The sequence below is a fragment of the Macaca nemestrina genome, chromosome 15 (assembly GCF_043159975.1).
Source record: "Macaca nemestrina isolate mMacNem1 chromosome 15, mMacNem.hap1, whole genome shotgun sequence".
NCBI lineage: Eukaryota > Metazoa > Chordata > Mammalia > Primates > Cercopithecidae > Macaca > Macaca nemestrina.
In genome coordinates this window covers 99,701,084-99,723,718 of record NC_092139.1, presented here as the reverse complement: position 1 = coordinate 99,723,718, position 22,635 = coordinate 99,701,084, and the positions used below count along the sequence as shown (strand labels likewise).

The following is a 22,635-nucleotide window of genomic DNA, read 5'->3' as shown; positions in this document are numbered from 1 at the left end:
TCTGAATGTCCCTGAAGGGGCACAGTGGGGTGAGACCCTCTTACCCATCCCACCGTGAACTCAGGAGTGGCACGTGCTCATCTGTATCATGTTTTCATATTCCTTCTTCACCTTCTCAGGAATTTGTCTTTAATCATGATTAGTGTCTCCCTTAGTAAGCTCTCTTTTCACAGAGGGAGTTTGAAAAGATTTAATCTTGGATCCTTGCCATCTCAAGGATCACACTTCCTGGATTGGGACAGAAAATCAGATGGAGCTCCTATATTCAGAATATTTTATTTCTGAGACTCTAGTAAATATTTAGACACAGGCTTTGCTCCAGAGTCATCACAGTCTCTATTTACTCGGCCAACTCCTGTTCCCATGGACAATGGTCCTCTTTCACTCATTACCTTCATGAAATTCTCTCCTTGCCCAAAGAACCAAAGGGGCAGGAACTCAAGAAACCACTGACATTTTCCCACCAGTTTTTGGCACAAAAGACAGGTGAGGTCTTCCGCTGGCATTTAGAGGTTCAGGAGGCTGAAGACCAATCCATCCTCTCATCGAGATGAGCCCGTCTTTGAAATCATCAGCAATTCAGGGTCACTCATTCAAAGCACCTGATCTAAATACACCATCTTGGCCAGGTGCAGTGGCTCACACCTGTAATCCCAGCACTTTGGGAGGCCAAGGTGGGCAGATCACATGAGGCCAGGAGTTCAAGACCAGCCTGGCCAACATGGTGAAACCCTGTCTCTACTAAAAATACAAAAAAATTAGCCAGGCATGGTAGCACAACCCTGTAATCCTAGCTACTAGGGAGGCTGAGGCAGGAGAATCTCTTGAATCTGGAAGGTGGAGGTTGCAGTGAGCCAAGATTATACCACTGCACTCCAGATTGGGCGACAGAGTGAGACCCTGTCTCAAATAAATAAATACGTATACCATCTCTACCCCACACTGGCCCCCTTTCAGTTTTTCAAATATCCCAAGCTTCTTCCTACATCAGGGCCTTTGGCCATTCTGTTCCTTCCGCTTGGGTTGCTCATCCCAGAATCTTCACACGGCTGGCTCCTTCTGATCATTCAAGGCTCAACCTGAATGCTCAGTCCTCAGAAAGGCCCTCTCTGAGCCTGTGTTGAATAAGGAAGACCCTTCTCCCTCCCACTGAACCTCACCCTTGACTCAAATATATTTTCTCTGGACACTTAACTATTATTAATTTTACATGTATTTTGTAAGAATGTGAGGGACACATACACACATGCACACAGATATATACCAGCACCTACACAGCGTCTGGCACATAGTAGGTATCAACATGCAGTTGTGGAATGAAAGAATAATACTACATAAATAGATGAATGATTCAATTCACAGCTTAAGGAGGAGAAGCTGGAGATGAGAAACAATTACTGTTTTATTTTTGGTTTTAGATGGAATCTTGCTCTGTTGCCCAAGTTGGAGTGCAGTGGTGCGATCTAAGCTCATTGCAACCTCCATCTCCCGGGTTCAAGCGATTCTCCTGCCTCAGCCTCCCAAGTAGCTGGGATTACAGGCACCTACCACCACGCCCAGCTAATTTTTGTAATTTTAGTAGAGACGGGGTTTCACCATGTTGGCCAGGCTGGTCTCGAACCCCCAATCTCAGGCGATCTGCCTGCCTCGGCCTGCCAAAGTGCTGGGATTACTGGTGTGAGCCACTGCACCCAGCCGAGAAACAATCATAATGACCATAATCATGATAGCCATCCCTCGGACAGCATTAAACTATACAGTGTCCTAAGAGATTTACATGTATTAACTAATTTAATCCCAGATATATTTCTAATATGAATAATCCAACGAATTCATTTTAACTGATAGTTTCACCACCTTTCTGCCTCTTCTGATTTCTACCAACCAGAAATATGGATTATAAAAATGTATTTTTTTCTCTGTCTACAGAAGCACTAATCTGTTAGAAAATGCTGGGAAGGCAGCCAGTGAGAAAGGAGAAGCCAGGTGCTTAGGTACCAACTAGATGGCAGGGACTTGGTTACACATCAATCAATTGATGCCTAGAAACACCAAGAACACATGGAGTGCTGAGTGGCTGTATATTAATCAGAGAAACTACTCAGAGGAGAGACTAAGCCATGAAGAATGGGAGGGAAGTGGTTCCATCAAAGAAAAAAAAGAAAGAAGGATGAAGGGGAGAGGAAGAGGAAAAGAGAAGAGAGAGGGAAAAGAGAAGGAAGAAAGGGAAGGAGGGAAAGAATGAGAAGGAGGAGGAGAATAAAAAGGAAGAGAAGGTGGAGGAATAGGAAAAGGAGAATGAGTAATAGGAAGAGAAGAAAAGGGAGGAAAAAGAAGGAGGAAGAAGAGAGAGCAAAGCAGACACTGCTGTGATAACCCAAAAGCTCCCACCCAAAATACAATGGGGAACTGCCAAGTTTTGCAAAACCTCGACTCAAACTGAGAAAACAAATGGCCTGAGAGTGAGGAAAGATAGCCACACTGAACTTTACCAAGGAGTCCAATGTGGGCTGAAATTGGGAACTCTGATTAGGGCTTGCTTTTCCAGTTTTACTCCCATGAGCCTAAACAACAACAGTTTTTCTCTGTGCATAAAAACAGAAATTTGGAGCACTGCTGGAGGCAGGCTTTGACTTAGACCCAGCACCCTCCTAACCGCCTGAATTCTTACCACTGTATGCACTGTGGGGCCCCTGCATCAGAGCCAGAATATAGACTCAGGTCTCAGGTGACACCACCAAGGGAGACCAGCATGAGGGTCTGGGGACATGTCCCTCTCCTCCCTCTTTTCTCTTTAATTCAACCCATATTTGTCAAGTGCCTTCTTGCAGTGCAAGGCGTTGGTGTTGTGAGGCCTAAAAAAAAAATTAAGAAAAGTGTAGGCCTGGCTTTCATCACAGGGCACTGGGATAAATAAGAGCACATGCAGGTAAAAACGAGTAGAGCAGGGAGAGAGGGCCAAATGGACCTGGGCCAGAGGAGGCAGGAATTGCTTCCCCCAGGCTTATGAAGAGTCAAGTACTTATCTTTCCTTCTCACTTCTTCGTGGGGTGCATCCCTGCCTCTCCCATGTCCAGCTGCCTGGTTCCCTCTCTTCCTCTCCAATCCGTGAGTTCCCACCCATGTATTGGGACTACCAGGTTTTTCTAAGACACCCTTTGGCCCCTCTGGTGACATCATAAGTGACTGGACTTTGATCTGATCATTAGGTTTTAGAAACATAAAGATAAAATCAGATATATTTTATCCAAGAGGACTTGAAAAGTTTGAGAACCTGTCCTCTTTCTTCAGGGAAAATTTTCATCAGTGTCTCTGGTCAGCCCTAAATGAAATAATTTCTTGGTTTTCAGACCAATCTTTAGGCCACACCAATTGCCTCAAAAATTTCCATCTCAAAAGACAAGGAGAAAGAGACCTGAATAACCAGAAGATCAGAGGGAGTCTTAGCTCTGTCATTAGCTTGTGTAAACGTGGGCAACCCATGGGGTTAATCATCATCTTCACTGTACTTACCTCACTAGATCATTGAGGATTCAATCAGATAAGTGATATGACAGTCCTTCAACAGGTTTCAGTTGCAAAGAAGAACAAGAGCTAAACCTGAGAGTTTCATGTGTGCCAGGCTCTGTTCTGAGACTGTGTGTGTGTGTCCTCAAAACAACAAATCTGGCCCTCCACCTATTTTTGCAAATAAAGTCAGCCACATCCATTCATTCATCCATTTTCCTTGGATGCTTTTGTGTTACAGCAGTAGAGTGGAGTAGTTGTGACAGAGATGACATAGCAGCAAAGCCAAAAATATTTACTATCTGGCCCTTTACAGAAAAAGTTTGTCAACTATTTTGTTGTTGTTGGGTCTGGGATTTTTGTTGTTGTTGGTTTTGATTTTTTGTTGTTGTTGTTGTTGCTGCTGTTGTTTGAAACAGGGTCTCACTCTGTCCCCCAGGCTGGAAGGCAGTAATGTAATCATGGCTCACTGCAGCCTTGACCTTCCCAGATCAAGTGATCCTCCCACCTCAGCCTTCCAATTAGCTAGGACTACAGGTGCACACCACCACGCCCAGCTAGTTTTTAATTTTTCTGTAGAGATGGGATCTTGCTATGTTGCCCAGGCTGGTCTTGAACTCCTGGGCTCAAGTAGTTCTATCACTTCTGCCTCCCAAAATACCTGGATTGCAGGTGTGAGTCACCGTGCCTAGCTGAAACTCAGAATTTTAGTCCTGGAAGAGCCTTTGAGATTCCTTCTCTGACCATCTCCACATTATAGAGGAGACTTTCAGAGACTCAGAGATTAATGAATTGCCCAATGTCACAAAGCTGGAACAAGCTAAATCCTGTGTGCATTTCCCATTCCCTGCTCTTTGAAATACTTCTTCCTGAATCTAAGGGAGCTGCTCTCATGGAACTGGCTCTGCCAGTAGTCCTGGTAGGTGTGATCAAACTCTCTTCCAAAACAAGAGTCTCTCACTGGGCTATGTACCTGGGGCCCCACTTCTCTGTGTAATTTCTGCTGCCAATGTCCAAAGAGTGGGGAATTCCCCTTCAAAGCGCAGCCCCTGAGCTGCACAGCTTTCCGCCCTCGCATCTCCACACAGACAGCTGTGAGTGAAGGGCGCCAAACCCTGGTGCCACAGAAAAAGGGAATCCTGGGCCACCAACCAGCCCAGTTACATAAGGTACAGTTTCATGGTTTCGTGTTACTCAGATGAGTTGCCTTGGCTTGCCTCAAGCATGACTCAGGCTTCCGGGGACCTCCCCGCCTGGATCCCTACGTAAGCTGACTCCTCTTGTAATTTCAATCCTGGAGTCCTTGCTCCTTCCCTCTGATTGTCCCTTGCTTCTATCCTCAAGCCAACACACAAAACAGTTTTTCTGTCTGGGCTTCATTCAGTTTTCAGGAACAGAGTCTGTTTCCAGAGTTTCTGTATCTTCATCTGAAAGGAAAGGTCATAACCATTCCTTTCAAAGCCCCCTAAGCCCCAGAAATGCCCAAAACCAGCCTCTCCTCTGTACAATATGTTTTCAGACTTTATGAGCTCCGACTTTCTCCTACTTTTCTTGTGGGTGACAACCCAAATCCTCCCTGTCTCAGGTATATCAACACAGGTCAATACAAGTCGTTCCTTCCTAAAATCCCGCAGGATTCTCTTGCAGAAGCTTCTCTGCTGCCCACTCTTCCTATGGCACAAAGCGACTGGCAAAGGGCAAGAGAGATGTCAGCAGTGGAGAGTCTCTGACCCCTGTGAAATGTACCTTGGGCCAGCACATTTGAGAACTGATATTCTGGTTATGGATTTATGGACCAATGATAGGCTTTGAACCAACTTTGTATTTTATTTCAAATGGAAATCTAGAAGCAACTTTCGATGTGGTTTCAAATCTTTTTAACTTTGGAGGGAAAGTGCTTAGATTCTTTCATGCTGTGTTTTCCTTTGATTTCTTCTTCCAGGTATGCATTGCTATGTTGTTATTAAATCATTTTAAATTTTAGAATGGAAATCACCACGCTTATTGGTCTTTTAAATTATCAGTTTTTAAACTTTGCAAGTCAGCAGAACCTTGTTTTCAAAGAAAATCTTAGTAGATTCCTCTTGTATAAAATAAATAACAGTTGGGTTGATGGGGTTAGAGAAAGGAGAACAGCCCTAGAAGCACTTCTGCAGAGCCCCAGAGTTGTAGGGAAAATAGTTTAAAAATAATTACTTTAGAATATAATCTTTCTTTCTCTCTCTCTCTCTCTTTCTTTCTTTCTTTATTTTTGAGACGGAGTCTCGCTCTGTTGCCCAGGCTGGAGTGCAGTGGCACGATCTCGGCTCACTGCAATCTCCGCTCATTGCAATCTCCTCCTCCCGGGTTCACGCCATGCTCCTGCCTCAGCCTCCCGAGTAGCTGGGACTACAGATGCCCTCCACCTCACCCGGCTAATTTTTTGTATTTTTAGTAGAGACGGGGTTTCACCGTGTAAGCCAGGATGGTCTCAATCTCCTGACCTTGTGAGCCGCCTGCCTCAGCCTCCCAAAGTACTGGGATTACAGGCATGAGCCGCCGCACCTGGCCAACCATACTTTATTTAATCTAAGGCATGAACTATTGTAAGACATACCAAGCAGCACAAAGAAAGAAAAACACTGCCACTGAATGCCACTGATTGACCCGATTTCAGAGATGATAAAAGGTGGTCAATGTGTAGCTAGAATTGATTATTTACAGTAGTATAAATATACATATAAATCATGTGAATTCACACAGTCAACTTGAAAGTTAAATTTAAGAGAATCAGCAGCAGTAGCTTCAGTTAAACGCCAGCTTCCATTCACTGAGCACTACTAAGTACTGTGCACCAGACAGATGGCAACTGGAGAGGTTGCCTCGGCACTCCTATACTTCCTTCCATTTCTTAACATTCCCATTTATTGATCATTCAGTAGGCAGTGTTGAGTGCTATACATGCATTGTCTCATGTGATTCTAATACATGGAGAGGTTTAGAATCTATTAACGTAATCTTGTGAAACCTTAGATGGAAACTATGGTTGGAGGAAATAGAGTCAAATGTCAGCCTCATCAAGGAAGCAGTGATTTCTGCACAAAAGAAGAAAAATGACGCCATGTTTCTCTGTTGGTTAGAAAAATCTGATACTGAGACATGCATGCATAAGGAAAACACCTACAGGAAACTTTACGTAAACCACTAAACCCTATCTGCTTTGGGTGGGACCAGTCCCTCTCCTCAACAAACCCTCAACCCAGATCCAGACTGGGGCACTATCAGAAAGAAAAAAATCATCTCTAGTTAAGATGTGATGTGTTCTCAGGCCCAGCCCAAAATGCATATCTCCTAAGAGTGGTTCTGCTTCATGCCTCCCTGTCTCATTGTTCTTCTCCAAGACACAGAAATTGGAAGCTGAAATCTTACCCCCAGTATATCAACCTTAAAAGTTTTCATCTTGATTATAGTCAATGGATGGAAAAATAGCCTGTCTGAAAATGGAATAGTTTGTCTTAAAAGTAGTGAGTTTCCTATCAGGTAGGGTAGGGAGGAGAAAGTGGAGTTAGGTGCAGACTGAGGCTGGATGAGCATTTAGGAGGCCTGCTATAGGGGGCACAGAAGCATTCGATGGGGTGGGAGGTGCATTGTTTTCAAAATAAATAAACTCCAAGGTCCTTTTCAGCTCTCTAATTCAGTAAATCTCAAGTCCACTGAGATTTCATGCCAACCTTAGATCTGAAATCCACAGATTGGCACTGTTGAATAAAATGTTCTATAATGATAGAAAGGTTCTAGATCTGCACTCTAGGTAGCTACTTATCCACCTGTGGCTTTTGAGCACTTGAAATATGGCTATGTGACTGAGGAAGGAAATTTTTAGTTTTATCTAATTTTAATTTTAGTTTAAACAGCCAGTGTGGCTGGTGCCTACCATATTGGACAGCACAGCTCTAGAGAGACTACTCAGTCTTGTCTTGAACTTTGGGATAAGGGATACTTCTTTAACACCAGCTTTTGGGAAACCACAAAAGTCCAAAGCATTGAGAAGACAGAAAGCTCTGACGCAAAACTGAAAGGAGGCATCCAAATATATGTGCCTCTACCAAGCAAGGTGTCAGGAGAGACCACCATGAGGGGCCAACCACAGAAGTCAGCATCTGTCCAATATTCTTGGCCACCTTAAGAATAAAATAGAAATGGTTTCATGGTTTCTCTTTTATGTGGAACCTTAAAAACCAAAACAATTCAGAAGTTCAAGACAAGCCTGGCCAACATGGTGAAACCCTGTGTCTACTAAAAATACAAAAAGTAGCCAGGCATGGTGGTGGGCACCTGTAATTTCAGCTACTCAGAAGGTTGAGGCAAGAGAATCACCTGAACCCAGGAGGCAGAGGTTGCAGTGAGCCAAGATCGTGCCATTACACTCTAACCTGGGTGACAAGAGCAAAACTCCGTCTCAAGAAACAAAACAAAACAATAGAAACAGAGTAGAATGGTGCCCACGAGGAGCTGTGGCAGGAGCTGTGGCAGGAGCTGTGGCAGAAGAGGGTGGAGGGGGATGGGAAGATGCTGGCTAAAGAGTACAAAGTTTCAGGTAGGTTGATTTAAGTTCTGGAGATCTATTCTACAGCCCCATGACCATAGTTAATATAATATGTCATAAACTCGAAAATTGCTAAGAAATTAGATCTTAAGGCTGGGTTTGGTGGCTTATGCCTGTAATCCCAACACTTTGGGAGCCAAGGCAGGAGGATTGCTTGAGCCCAGGAGTTTGAGATCAGCCTAGGCAACATAGCAAGACTCCATCTCAATTCTTTTTAAAAAACAAAAAACAAAAAAGAGAAAGAAATTAGATCTTGCCGGGCACAGTGGCTCAAGCCTGTAATCCCAGCACTTTGGGAGACCGAGATGGGCAGATCACGAGATCAGGAGATTGAGACCATCCTGGCTAACACGGTGAAACCCCGTCTCTACTAAAAATGCAAAAAATTAGCCAGGCGTGGTGGCAGGTGCCTATAGTCCCAGCTACTCGGGAGGCTGAGGCAGGAGAATGGCATAAACCCGGGAGGCGGAGCTTGCAGTGAGCTGAGATCCGGCCACTGCACTCCAGCCTGGGCAACAGAGCGAGACTCCATCTCAAAAAAAAAAAAAAAGAAATTATATCTTAAATGTTCTCACTATAAAAATAAGTGCAGTATGTGAGGTGATAGAGACATTAATTAGTTTAATTTAATCATTGTACTTTGTATATACATCAAAACATTCCATTGTACACTGTAAATACATACAAATTTTAGTTGTCAAAAAATTAAAATTTTTTAACAATAGACATGACTTCAAGGATAACCCAAGCAACTGGGAAGATGCCAGTTATTTAAAAATTCATCCCAAAATAGCTGATCAAAGGCCAACTGCAGGATGTGGCATGATTTCCTGGTACAGTTCTCTCTGGCTGTACTTACCCTGACAGGGGCATTCTTTACCTTCTTGCTTCCTTCAGCCAGCTCACAGCCGTCACTCCCTTCTCATTGTATGTACTTTTCATCATCTTATGCTTTCACCAGCCAGTCTTATTTGTATCTTAAGCCCAAGAAATTGCACGGTTTGGCCAATGTGTTCAACCAGTCACTTAAATGAGAACTCCTAATCAAAATGGTCATGGGGCTGAATTGATAAACTGGCCAGAGCCCTAAGATATGATGGAAGGAACTTCCTGGTTTCTCTTCCACCCATGCACATGTCCTTTGATTGTGACAGTTCCACCCATGTACAAAACACAAAATCCAACAAGAGAGAGGAATCCTCATCCAGTGGAAAACTGTAATTGGAAACAGCAGGGGGCACCTCCTTCATCCATTAAATGAGTATCTAGGGGCTCCATGTATCAGGCATTTCGTTAGGCTCTGAAGTAGGACAGATAAAACCTCTTTTCCATGGGACTTAAAGTAGGAACATGGTAGCAAAAGAACCACTATTTATTGAGCTCCCCCACAAACATAAGAGGTCTCCACTTTTCATAACATTCCTGGAAGGTAAATGTTATCATCCCCCTTTTATAGAAATGGAAACTCAAGAATTGCCCAAGATCACCTCGGTCTGTGTGCTCTTTCCTCTGACCACCCACCTTGTGCAGTCTCTTCCTTTATTTATTCCTTGGAGGACTCTAAGGGTGATTTATTTAAAGGCTATTCCCTTACGACAAGAGATTAAGGGTGCCCAGGAGACCCGATGAGCATGAGACTCACTGTCAAGAATCTTTTTGGGATCTTTGTATCCTAGAATCACCACCACCCAAAGCCAAGAAGAAAATGAGTTCCTAAAGGAACTCATCAGTTAAGCAGTTATGCAAATAGTATTTCAGAGAAAACTTACCGGCCACCACACCATACTTCGGCCTGCCAGGAAGAAGCCTCCAACAGTTCCACGATTGGTGGAAAACATAGCCTGAGGAGGAAAAGGTCAAAAATGTAATAGAAAACTAGAAGAGTGGCCTTGCCAGCCAAAAGAATATACCTCCCCATATGTGCACTTTCTTCTACCCACTCCACTTTGTGAAACACTTTCATATTCCTTCTTCCCCTGCAGCCTCAAAAGACTAAGATGAAGAAGCCAGGAACCTACGTTTGATAGACAAGGAAACTGAGGCTCAGAGGACATATACAGCTTACTCTAGGGCTAGTGCAAAATTAGCTTCCAGCAAGTCACTCCACCTGGATCTGCTAGCTTGTCTGTTAAATGGCAGGAATGGAGATTTTTATGCCTTTCTTACAAGCATATTGAGGTGCCTAATGAATGCTGTATTTATTTTAGCCTCCTGAGTAGCTGGGATTACAGCCACATGGTGGCATATGCCTATAATCCCAGCTACTCAGGAGGCTGAGGTGGGGGAATCATTTGAGCCCAGGAATTCAAGACCAGCCTAGGAAACATAGCAACACGCATCTCAAAAAAAAAGAAAAAGAAATATACTTTTTTAAAGTACCATATGGGATATGAATGATATCTTTGTTACCAGAAAAGTGAAAAAATGCTCTTAAGAATGCAAGGCATTTGTACTAAATATTAAATAAAAGACCAGACAAATTCAAGTCTTTCCTCTCTGAGGGTGTAGGTAGCAGGTTGCTGGAATCATCATCATATATGTAGAATGATTATATATATTTTAGACAGAGTCTCACTCAGTCACCTAGGCTAGAGTGCAGTGGCATGATCTCAGATCACTGCAACCTCTGCCTCCTTGGTTCAAGCAATTCTCGTGCCTCGGCCTCCTGAGTAGCTGGGACTACAGGCATGTGCTATCACACCCGGCTAATTTTTGTATTTTTAGTAGAGATGGGTTTCACCATATTGGTCAGGCTGATCTCAAACTCCTGACCTCAAGTGATCTGCCCGCCTTGGCCTCCCAAAGTGCTGGGATTACAGGAGTAAGCCACCACACACAGCCAATATATTATGACTATAGTGTTAGTATAGAGGAAGGAGAGGACTCTGTCAGACCAGGGAGCCAGGAAAGGCTTACAGAGCTAGCAGCATTTCAGCAAATCTTGATTGAAGAGAGAATGGAATTTTATTAGAGAAGAGGGAGGAATGTGGTAAGATTCCAGAACAGCAGATCTAGAGGTGGAACCTCACCCAGCATGGAGAAGGAGAGAATGGCGAACAGTGTTATCTGGTGAGCTTTGCTGAGGCATTTGAATGGAGAAAGTGGTGAGAAGTGGGGCAGAACACACAGTCAAATGCCAGGCTAAAACGTGCAGACTTTATTGCATAGGCAGTAGGGAGCCACTGAGGGTTCATGAGGAGAAAAATGACATGCATCTTCAATATACGATGACTAGCACCTCCCACAGATCCCTTGGGATGTTGCCTCCAAGCCTTCAGATTATTTCTGGTCCAGCTCAGGCCCAGGGCCAGTCCTCCAGCAGAAAATAGGGTCAGTGCCTCTGTTCCTGGCCCCTGGCCATCTTCCCTCTTCTTCTATGTTATTGGCTCCTCTTAGCGGACACTTGCTAACCTCCCTGAAAATGTTAGTAGCTGATAGTGACTTAACTGTGTCAGAGGTGGTGCCTTCTTTTTTTTTTTTTAGATGGAGTCTCATTCTGTTGCCCAGGCTGGAGTGCAGTGGTGCAGCCTCGGCTCACTGCAACCTCCGCCTCCCGGGTTCAAGCAATTCTCATGCCTCAGCCTCCTGAGTAGCTGGGAGTACAGGCACACACCACCACGCCTGCTAATTTTTGTACAGACAGGGTTTTGCCATGTTGTCCAGACTGATCTTGAACTCCCGATCTCAGGTGATCTGCCCGCGTCGGCCTCCAAAAGTACTGGGATTACAGGCATGAGCCACTACGCCCGGCCGATGTCTGCATTTTCATAGGTGACCACTAAGCTAAAAAGCATCATTATTCCGAAGGCATTAACCCCTGATGGTGACATCTCAGGCACTTAGACACTTGTAATTTAGTCATCAAACATGCCTGAGACAGATAACATGTTGCTAGGTGCTCAGACTCAACAATGTATTATTGAACTTAGTCCTTTAGGAAGCAGGGCCATTATTGTGTCCCATCAGTCAACACAGATTTGCTGAGCTCCCCCATGTGCTGGGCAGTACCCGGGAGAGCATGGCTTGGGTCTTTCTGGACTCCTGGCAGGGTCCTTCCTCCCATAGGAGATACTGTGAAGTCCTCTGTAGCAGTTTTTTTGGGAATAGCAAGAGATCTAAGAATCAGAAAAGGTAGCTAAGGGCCAAAACAGAAACAAATCCCAAGGACCCGAGCTATAGCAACTGACCAAGGAAAAGCCATTCTGAAGGCCACTGTGAAGTTGAAGAAGATTGATATCCCCAGTTGGTCTCAGAAATGAAGACCTTAGAGGAAGAATGTGAGGGCAGAGACTAGAGTGGGGAGCTGAAATAATTCAGGAAAGATGATGGGGATGGACAAAAGGTGAAGAGAGGTGTGTGTGCACCAAGGCTTTTCTTCTTCGGAATTTTCATCCCCTCATCCATGCAAGCCCAGACACTACCTATTCATTCTTCAAGGCCCCTCAAAATCCACTTCCCCCATGAAACCCTACCTGACACTCCCCCATGGAAACCTCCTCCTTCCCTACAGCCTCCTCCCTTCTCCAAGTGAAAGTGTCTGAACACCCAGATGACTTCACTTATGCCTTGTTCACAGCCATTACAATTTTTTTTTACTTTGTGTTACCATATTACAAATTTTTAATTTCCCATAATGCTTTGGGCATAATGCTTTGTGCACAGAAAATCACTGTTCTGTGAGCATGAGATGCTCAAAGGATAACTTTAAAAGTTCCAGACACCACTTTGTAAACCACAGTGTTACATTCACCTGTCCACTCTACAACTAGAAGAGAATGAACTCACAACTCCAAGCTGCTGGGGTAAAAGAAGGACAATTACTGACCCACAATGTTTTGGTTTGGGGTTTACTTGGGTTCTATCTCCACGGAATACAAAGAGCACTGAGCAGAAAGGAAGAACTTTAGGCCTCTTTCCAGAAGAGGAACAACTTAAGAAGCTGAGGATGTTGGGCCTGGAGAAGAGAAGCCTCAAATGCAGCCTATTGTCTTCTGAAATGTAAAGTGGAACAGACATGATGCTTGGTGTGGCCCACATAGGACACAACCAGACAAAATGACAGAAGTTCCAGGACATCAGGTCTGAGCCCAGAGCCAAAAGGAATATCCTCTCTGTCAGAGCTGTCCAGAGATGGAATAAAGCCACTTAGAAGAGTTTCCACTGGAAGTGTTCAAGTGAAGGCTGTTGACAACTAGTCTAAAGTTGATTTTGTCAAATGATCTAAAGAACAGCATCAACTTAAAAAAAAAAAAGCAAAGGAATTCAGCACCACCAGGACACTGTCACAACAATGCAATGACAGTAAGGACCATGGAGAGAGTATTCCCAGAAAGGCAAGTGTCTTGGGGAGTGGGAAAGGTAGAATAGTGGAAAGAGCATTGGCTTTGGCATCATAAGACCTTGATTCTTGTCCCAGCTCTGGGACTGATTCATCTGAATGACTTCTGGTCACCCTCTCGGATCCTTATCTGTAAAACAGAAAGGTTGGGCTCCTTCAAGGGCCATTCCAATTCAGTCATTCAATGATGCTATCAGTTCAAATGACTGCATAAGACAGGGGTCAGTAATATTTTTTTCTTTAAAGAAAAAGGGCCTGATGGTAAATACTGAGGCTTTGTGGAATATACAGGGTCTCTGCTGCAAATTCTTCATATTTTGTTTTGTTATTTCTTTTTCACAACCCTTCAGAAGTGTAAAAACCATTCTTGGCTTATGGACCATACAAAAACAGGCTGTGAGACAGATGTGGCCCATGGGCCATAGTTTAACAACCCCTGGCTTGAGGGAATTTCAGGATAGCTTGATGAACTCTTCCAGGAAGAATAAGGTCAGAGATCCAGCTTAAAAGGATATAAAATTCCCTAAGAAACAAACTGATAGGTGGTGAAAGAAAAATGGAAATTAACTCTGAAGAAGCAATAAGCCAAAGCCTAAAATATGATTGGAGGAGGCAGAGTTGTAAAAGGACAAAACAGAACCAAATAATGTTGGAAGACATGGAGAAGGTGACAGAGGGACATTGACTCAAGTGTAGGTCTTTTCTAAGTTGAAGAAACACAATAGGCCTGGACCATTCTGCCTGTGCAGCCCAGAGATCATGAAGGAGTCAGAATGGCCACCCCTGAATCAAGTCACTCTTGACACTTTAACAGCAAACAGAGGAGGACAAACTGGAAGAAATCCAATGCATTAAATGACCAGGGTCCAGAGGCACTGTCTAATGGGGGAAGATTAAACATAGACAAATACTAAACAAGCTATTAAGTAGCATTTAGCAGGACAAGTGATACTGATTCACAGATACTTGAAACATGTAAACACCATTTAAAAAGTATAAACACCTACTGGACTGGCAGGGCTAAAATGAGATTGGTTAAGAGAACCGAGATTATCAGAGATTGTCTGGGAAACAGGCAGTACTGTATAGCCAGCAGATGACAGGCTCACACTTTGGCTCCAGCACTTATAAGCTGGGGTGGGTGGGAGGAGGAAATCAGTCACAGTGGCAGAGTGCCTGGTACCATAAAAAATCAAGAGCCAAGAGATCTGAGTTCCAAGAACAATTTCATCTATTGTAACCTTAAGCAAATCACAACCAAATGAGGCTTCAATTTCCTCTTCTGTAAAATGGGGATTAGCATTCTGGCCTTCCCTGTCTTGTGGCTTTTGTAAAAATATACTACCCACCTGACCACTGCTGCCCATTTTCAAACATTGTTCAGAGTCTAGATCATACCATGGAAGGTAAATGACAATAGTAGTTTTTTTTTAATCCCAGAATCCGTAAACAGCTTTCAGATTCACCTCTGCATATCCTCACCACAACCATGGGGGAGTCATTAGAATAGATAAGAGTGTACCTATTTTAAAGTTGAGTAAACGGAGGCTGAGGGAAGTTACCCAGTGTTGCAGAATTCGAACCATATGAAAGCCAGTAGTGACCTTGAGTATCCTGGCTCCTAGTTGGTCAGTTTCCACTATGTCTGGGAAGCTGAGAGTATTGAGGGAAAGTCAGCCATACTGACCCCATGTGACACTTGGGAGGCATTCTGCCACATGTAGTTTCTATAATTCCTTTGAAAAAAAAACACTTCCTTTTCCTTTTGTCCCTGAAAAAGCTGTGTGTCCACAGAAGGGTTCATGCCTATCTTCCTCTCCTCTAAGTCAAAAGAGTTCAACACAATTACCAGCTGGTACAGCAGCCTCCCTGGGCTTATCACCTCCACCTCCATAACAATCATGAGAGTGGCTGGAATATCTGCAAACTTTTTATACTTTTTATAATTTTTTTATTTTTTGTAGAGACAGAGTCTCAGAATGTTGCCCAGGCTGATCTCGAACTCCTGGACTCAAGCAATCCTCCCACTTTGGCCTCTCAAAATGCTAGGATTACAGGAGTGAGCCATCACACTCGGTCCTGCACACTTTTAAAACATCTCCTCCTCTAGTTGTTGGGCGTGCCAGAGTCTGTCATAAGTGAAATGTCCATGTTCCAGGTGGCTGAGAACAAGTTTCTCTGGTTTGTTGTGTCCCCAGAGTCCCAAAAGGAGACACACACTTCCCTCTCCCCAGTGCCAGGTCACCCCCAGATCTTCCTCCTCCTCCTCCTTCTCCTCCTCTTCCTTTTCCACTCATCTTTCTCTTCTCTAACTTGCTCCAGCCCCTGGGATCCTCACGCACAAGGCCTCTGGGTTAACCTCTCCCAGAATGGGGGCATGGAGTCAGTATCCCACTGTCTGCCACCTCAGCATCCTCATCTCTGGGGCTGGCAGAGGCTGTGGCTTTCCCACTCCACACCGTTTCTTTCCCATCTGAAACTGGATGACTAAAAGGTAGGACAGTAGTCACCTGCTAGAGGCTCATCTCCCAAGCCCCGGAGCCCTCGCTGCAGCTCCAAGTGGCCCCTTCCCTGCTCCTTACACTTTCCAGTGGTCTCTTCAAACCCCCACCTTCCTCCTCTGCTCACAGGCCCAGGTATCCTCCTTGGTCCTTCCTGGCAGGCTGCCCTGGGCACCCTTCTCACTTCTGCTCATCCTTGCTTGCCCTCCTCCCTTCATGCTGTGCCTCTGAGTGCTTCTAAAGTGCTTCCAAGTCATTTCCTCTCCCCTCCACTGACACTTAAGCCTACTGCCCTTTGCAGCTCAGCGAGGCTGTTGCTCCTCCTCCGTGAGCACCCTCCCCTCCCGCGTCCCAGGACCCACTGCATACCCACAGTCCGACGGCCATCACCACCACGAAGTAGATAACGATGACAGAGATGTCAGCTGCATTGCGAATGAGCTCGTGGGTCTCAACAGGCCGGGTGACCGCGGTGGTCGTGGGGCTCCAGGTGCTACTGTCCATGGTGGCAGCGTTGTGTCCCTCCCTCTCACCAGGGCCACTAGCTCCTTATACGGCCTCCTGGTTAATGATCAGCACTGGGGGAGGGGACCTGGGACGTTGAGGGAGCAGGGCAGTAGTGTGGGGCCCCTGTGATGCCTTGCAGGCTGCACTGTTGGGAAGCAGCTCCGGGCGTGGAGCCCAGGAAGGAGCAGCTGGCTGAGCTGTTGGCTGGGGCGGCGGTTGGGCAGGTAAGAGTTGTCCTGTGAATGGGGAGGGGCCAGCCAGGGGGTGGTGCCTGCCTGGCACAAAGGCCCACTGTACTCCCACAGCAGGCACCAGCAGCGCCACCACACCTGCCCTTGCCAGAGCTGGAGTGGCTCCATTGAGGGAACAGGCCACCTCAGGCTGGAGGCCTAGAGGCTTCAGATCACCTGCCACCCATCCTTGGACCAGTCCCAGGCCTTCTAAGGACTTGGCTTATCCGCTTGTAAAATGGGTGCAGCACTCTTCTGAGGAATCAGTCAAGTCTTGTTCTCCCTGGAGAACATTCTTGAGAGGATAGAGAGTTTCTGGTTGTCGCTGGAAGAAAATCAGCACAATCCTAATCTCTTGGCCACTAGGACAGCCACCCACCCACCCACATTCCTGACTCCCCCTCCACAGCCTTGCAGCCCCCAGGACCACTGTTACGCCCACTGTAAAGAGGAAGAAACTGAGACTGGGGAAAGGGATCTCACTGCGAGCTATTTCCTTGCCCTGTCCCTCTCCCAGTAATGATGCAGGGCCCTCCAGAGGCAGCGGAAGGGATACTAGAGAACTCTTTCCAAGGAGTTCATCAAACCCTGACCTTCCTGGGGACTCAGCTCACCCATCTGGAAACACATGTCTAAACTGCGAGCCAGGGCTCAGAACAAAGATGACCAAGAGAGGAAGCATGACCTGCCCAAGGTCATACAGTAAGCCAGTAGCAGAGCTGGCCCTGCAGCCCACACCAGGGTTCAGAGGGAGGGTTGTGGGGTATTCTCAGGGGCTGGCTCTAGAGGCCACAGAGCAGCCAGAAGTGGCTGTTCCCAAAGAGGGGGGCCTTGCTCTGATGGAGAGGTGCAGGGAGGTGGGGGGCCACAGAAACTCTGCCAGGACTCTGGTCTGCCTCAGGCCCTCCCTGCCCACTGCTAGACAACCACCCACTCACCAAATGTAAGCATCCTGTTCCTTTGCACTCAGTGCTTCAGAGGTCTGCTTCCCCTCCTTCCGTATCAGCACCTGTTCTTCCCACCAAAGCTGCAGACGAAGAATCATTATTTGGACATCATCCCCACAGGTCTTCCCCATTTGCCCCACACATCCCCCAGGACTGCAAACTACATAAGGCTATGTCCTGGGGCCAGTATAATGCCTGCCCAGGGGAAGCAGGAATTCTTCCGAGGAATCTGAAAGTAGGGGCTCACTGCTGTGAATACCTGCCAAGACTTAGAGCTCAGCTGTCAGCTGCAGCTTGGAGCAACTCGCCTTTTGCCTGTGTTCATTCGTTCCTGCATTCAGCCAGTTTTTTCACCTGGATGTATCCCAGGAAGAGTCCCTGCCCTTAGGAAGCTTCTGTTCTAGTCTGGAAGTGAACACACCCACAGGAAAAGTCCAGCCCTGAACCCAGATGCAGGTGCAGGCAGCCAGACCATGCCAAGTTCCAAAAGTACAAGGCATAGAAAGTGAAGCGAGCAGGAGAGAGAACTGGAAATACTAAAGGACTTCAAAGGAGGGACAGAGCCATTCTTTGATGTTTTTAGGAGAGCCAAACATAAATGGGTAAAGAAAGGAAAGGATGGGGCCCAGGTAGAGGTCAGAAAATGCATCCATTCATGCACTCATTTATTCTCACAACAAAAGAGCAGCTTCTATGTGCCAGGTCATATGTGCCAACCCTGGAATACCACTATGAAAAGACTCACACAGCTCTTTCCCTCACAGAGCTTCCTGACCAATGACAGAGATAGATCAGCATCAAAGATGAGACAACTACCTATGAAATTACCATTGTGACACATACTTTGAAGGAGAAATACTAATACCCCAAATGCCTACCAAGGAATTTGACCTGGGGATAAGGTGAGGTTAGAGTAAGATCTGTGAAAGCTCTGGTTTGAGCAGGGACCTGAAAGAAAAGGAGGAATAAGCCAGGTAAGGTGGGAGTGAGGGACATTCCAGAAGACGACAAGCATGAGGAGTAGGGAAGGGGTTACAATATTTAGGGAGGGACTAGCAGGGGCTACAAATAAACATATATAAAAAGGATGTCAACTGTAAGAAACTCCCTACCACAGTCATTCCCCAGGCTGCCTGAGGCCCTTTTGCCATCTCTCTTTCTCATTGGTCTCTTCTGAAAGGACACTTTAAACCCACTGCCCCGAATGGATGCTTCCAGGAGAACACAGTGTGACATGCACCTGCTCCCATGCAGCTGGCCTGAGCTGCTGGGCCACTGCTCAGTGGTAGGATCCTGTTGGACTCTCTCTTGCCCTCATGGGTGCCAATCAAAACCAGGATCTAGTCACTAAAGGGGACCTTGTTAGCAGAACCCCCGAGAAAGAAAAAAGTCAGCCAGACACTCAGGCCATAGGAAAGATGAGGCTGATAAGGAAAGACAGAGCTGAGAGCAGGAAGCAGCCCCCTCCCTATCCAAGTATACATAAGTTTACAATCAGTGGTCAGATGAGGGTTCCACATTTAAAAAGACATTTGCCCACAGAGCCACAGCTGTATCTGACTGTCAGAAGAAGAACAAATATTCAAGTGACTCTGAGGTCACTAGTGTCTACAGATGACAAGGAGAACCCAGCATTAGGAGGGTAAGGACTCATCACTAAGTAGGAACTGTCCTGTCTCCTCTTCCTCCCTCCACACTCATCTGTCCAGGACCCTTGGGGGTCCCACCTCTCCTGCCAGCCTGGGAGCTTCTCCCGAGAAGGTCCCAAGGGTACAGTGTCCACCTCTCACTGGTTGAACTGTGCTTCTTGGCAAAGGACCCCACAGTGGAATGGCCAGCTCTTGAACTCTTGTCACACAAAGAAGTCAACACCCTAGGTGCAGAGATTTTGAGTTTAGGGAAGTAAGGGTTGAAGAGAGAAGCTACTTGGCTAGTTCGATTGTCAGCTCAGCTACCAATAAGCAGTAGACCATTGACAGCTCACTTGGCATTTGCAACCCTCCCTTCGAACATCTGTAATACAGCATTGACAGCAATGACTCTCTCATATGATGGGTGTGAAGGGGTCTCATTGACAGTGAGACACCAGCAAAGATGAGGGATGAAGAGAGCTGCTATAATTTTTTCTTCTTTCCTTTTTTCTCATTGGGAGTTCAGGTGTGGAAAGCCCAGAGAAGCAGGCTATTGATTAGCATACAGTCATGTGTCACTTAACAACAGGATATGTTCTGAGAAATGCGTCATAGGAAGTTTCATCCTTGTGGGAACATCATAGAGTGTCTTTACATAAACCTAGATGGGAGGGATAGCCTACACACCTAGGCTGTATGGTCTAGCCTGTTGCTCCTGGGCTACAAACCTGTACAGCATGTTACTGTAGTGAATACTGTAGGCAACTGTAACATAATAGTAATGATTTGTTATCTAAACACAGAAAAGGTACAGTAAAAATACAGTATAAAAGACAATAAATGGAGCCAGGAGCAGTGGCTCATGCCTGCAATCCCAACGGTTTGGGAGGCAAAGGTGGGAAGATTGCTTGAGCCCAGGAGTTTAAGACTAGCCTGGGCAACATGGTGAAACCCCATCTCTGAGAAACAAAAAGAAAGAGAGGGGGAGAGAGAGAGAGAGAAAGAGGAAGGGAAGGGGAAGGGGAAGGGGAGGAAGGAAAAGAGAGAGGAAGGAAGGAAAGAAGGAAGGAAAAGAGAAAGGAAGGAAGGGAGGAAGGGAGGGAGGGAGGAAGGGAGAGAGGGAGGGAGGGAGGGAGGGAGGGAGGAAGGGAGGGAGGGAAGGAAGGAAAACTAGCCAGGCATGGTGATACGAAGGGAGGGAGGGAGGGAGCCTGAGAGGTCGTGGCTGCCATGAGCCATTATTACACCACTGCACTTCAACCTGGGCAACAGAGCGAGACCCTGAAACAAACAAACAAACAAAAGATAAAAATGGTACACTTGTATAGGGCACTGACCATGAATGGAGCTTGCAGGACTGGAAGCTGCTCTAGGTGAGTCAGTGAGTGAATGGTGAGTGAATGTGAAGGCCTAAGACATTACTGTGCACTACTGTAGACTTTATAAATACTGGACACTTAAGTTCACTAAATTTATTTTTAAAATACTTTTCCTTCTTGAATAATAAATTTAACTTACTATAACTTTTTCACTGTACAAATCTTTTGTTTTACTTTTTGACTCTTTTGTAATAAGTTAACTTAAAACACAAACACATTGTACCACTGTACAAAAAAATTTCTTTCTTTATATCCTGATTCTATAAGCTTTTCTCTCTTAAATTTTTTTTTTACATTTTCAACTGTTTGTTAAAAATGAAGACACAGACACACACATTACCCTTGGTCTGCACAAGGTCAGGATCTTGCCCCACTGAAAGGTCTTCAGGGAGCAGTAACACACAAGGAGCTGTCATCTCCTGTGATAACAGTGCCTTCTTCTGAAACACCTTCTGAAGGACCTACCTGAGGCTGTTTTACAGTTAACTGTTTTTTTTATAAGTGGAGTATACTATAAAACAATGAAAAAAGCATCGTAAATACATAAACCAGTAACATAGTCATTGGTTACCATTATCAAGTGTTATATACTATAGATAATTTTATGTGTTATACTTTTTTAATGTGCAAATGCACTTCTTTATTTTTTATTTCCATAGTTTTTTGAGGAACAGGTGGTATTTGGTTACCCAAGTAAGATCTTTATTGTTGATTTGTGAGATTTTGGTACACCCATCACCCGAGCAGTATACACTGAACCCAATTTGTAGTCTTTTGTTGCTCACCCCCCTACCCCTCTTTCCCCCGTGTCCCCAAAGTCCATTGTATCTTTCTTATGCCTTTGCATTCTCATAGCTTAGCTCCCACTTATGACTGAGAACATGCTATGTTTGGTTTTCCATTCCTGAGTTACTTCACTTACAATAATAGTCTCCAGTTCCATTCAGGTTGCTGTGAATGCCATTAATTTGTTCCTTTTTATGGCTGAGTAGTATTCCATCATATATATATATACATACATACCACAATTTCTTTATATACTTGTTCGTTGATGGGGATTTGGGCTGGTTCCACATTTTTCTAATACTTTTATACAACTGTCAGTACAATAGGTTTGTTTACACCAGCATCACTACAAATGTGAGAAATGTGTCCTGCTGCCATACTAGGACAGCTACAATGTCAGGAATTTTTCAGCTCCATTATAATCTTATGAGATCACTGTTGCATGTACGGTCCATCATTGATGGAAACATTGTTAGGTAGTACACAGCTACATTAGTTTCCTGTGGCTACTGTAACACATTACCATCAACTCAGCAGCATAAAACAATTGAAATTTATTCTCTCATAGTTCTGGCAGGCAAAAGTATGAAATCAGTTTCACTGGGCTGAAAGCAAGGTGTTAGCAGAACCACACTACTGAGGTTCTAGGGGACAGTCCTTCCTTGCCAGCTTCTAGTGACACTACTGAGGTTCCAGGGGACAGTCCTTCCTTGCCAGCTTCTAGTGACACTACTGAGGTTCTAGGGGACAGTCCTTCCTTGCCAACTTCTAGTGACACTACTGAGGTTCCAGGGGACAGTCCTTCCTTGCCAGCTTCTAGTGACACTACTGAGGTTCTAGGGGACAGTCCTTCCTTGCCAGCTTCTAGTGGCTGCCAACATGCCTTGGCTTGTACCATATCACTCCAATCTTTGCCTCTGTGGGGGTGGGTGAATAAACATAACATAAAGGTTACCATAATAGCCATTTTTAAGTGTACAGTTCAGTAGCATTAAGTACACTCACAATGTTGAGCAACCACCACCATCATCCATCTCCAGAACTTCCCCAACTGAAACTCCACACTGTAAATGCTTACTTCCCATTCCCCCTCCTCCCAGCCCCTGGAAACAACTGTTCTACTTTCTGTCTCTCTGAATTTGACCACTCCAGGTACCTCCTATGAGTGGAGTCACAATGTGCCTCTGTCTTCACATCACCGTCTTCTCTGTGTCTGTCTGTCTC

At 45.3% G+C, this 22,635-nt stretch overlaps 1 protein-coding gene across 1 annotated transcript in view; it reads right to left on the bottom strand.

Moving 5' to 3' along the window:
- LOC105487190 (solute carrier family 5 member 1) overlaps positions 1 to 20,322 on the bottom strand; it is a 77,503-nt gene extending 57,181 nt beyond the window's left edge. The window contains exons 1-4 of the mRNA XM_011750533.2: positions 19,343 to 20,322; positions 17,607 to 17,695; positions 16,301 to 16,993; positions 9,862 to 9,933 (exon numbers count right to left, since the gene is read on the bottom strand). Coding sequence (XP_011748835.1) covers positions 9,862 to 9,933; positions 16,301 to 16,435 — 207 coding nt within the window. The 5' untranslated portion in view covers positions 16,436 to 16,993; positions 17,607 to 17,695; positions 19,343 to 20,322. The remainder of the gene's footprint in view (positions 1 to 9,861; positions 9,934 to 16,300; positions 16,994 to 17,606; positions 17,696 to 19,342) is intronic.
- Between the last annotated feature and the right edge of the window lie 2,313 nt (positions 20,323 to 22,635).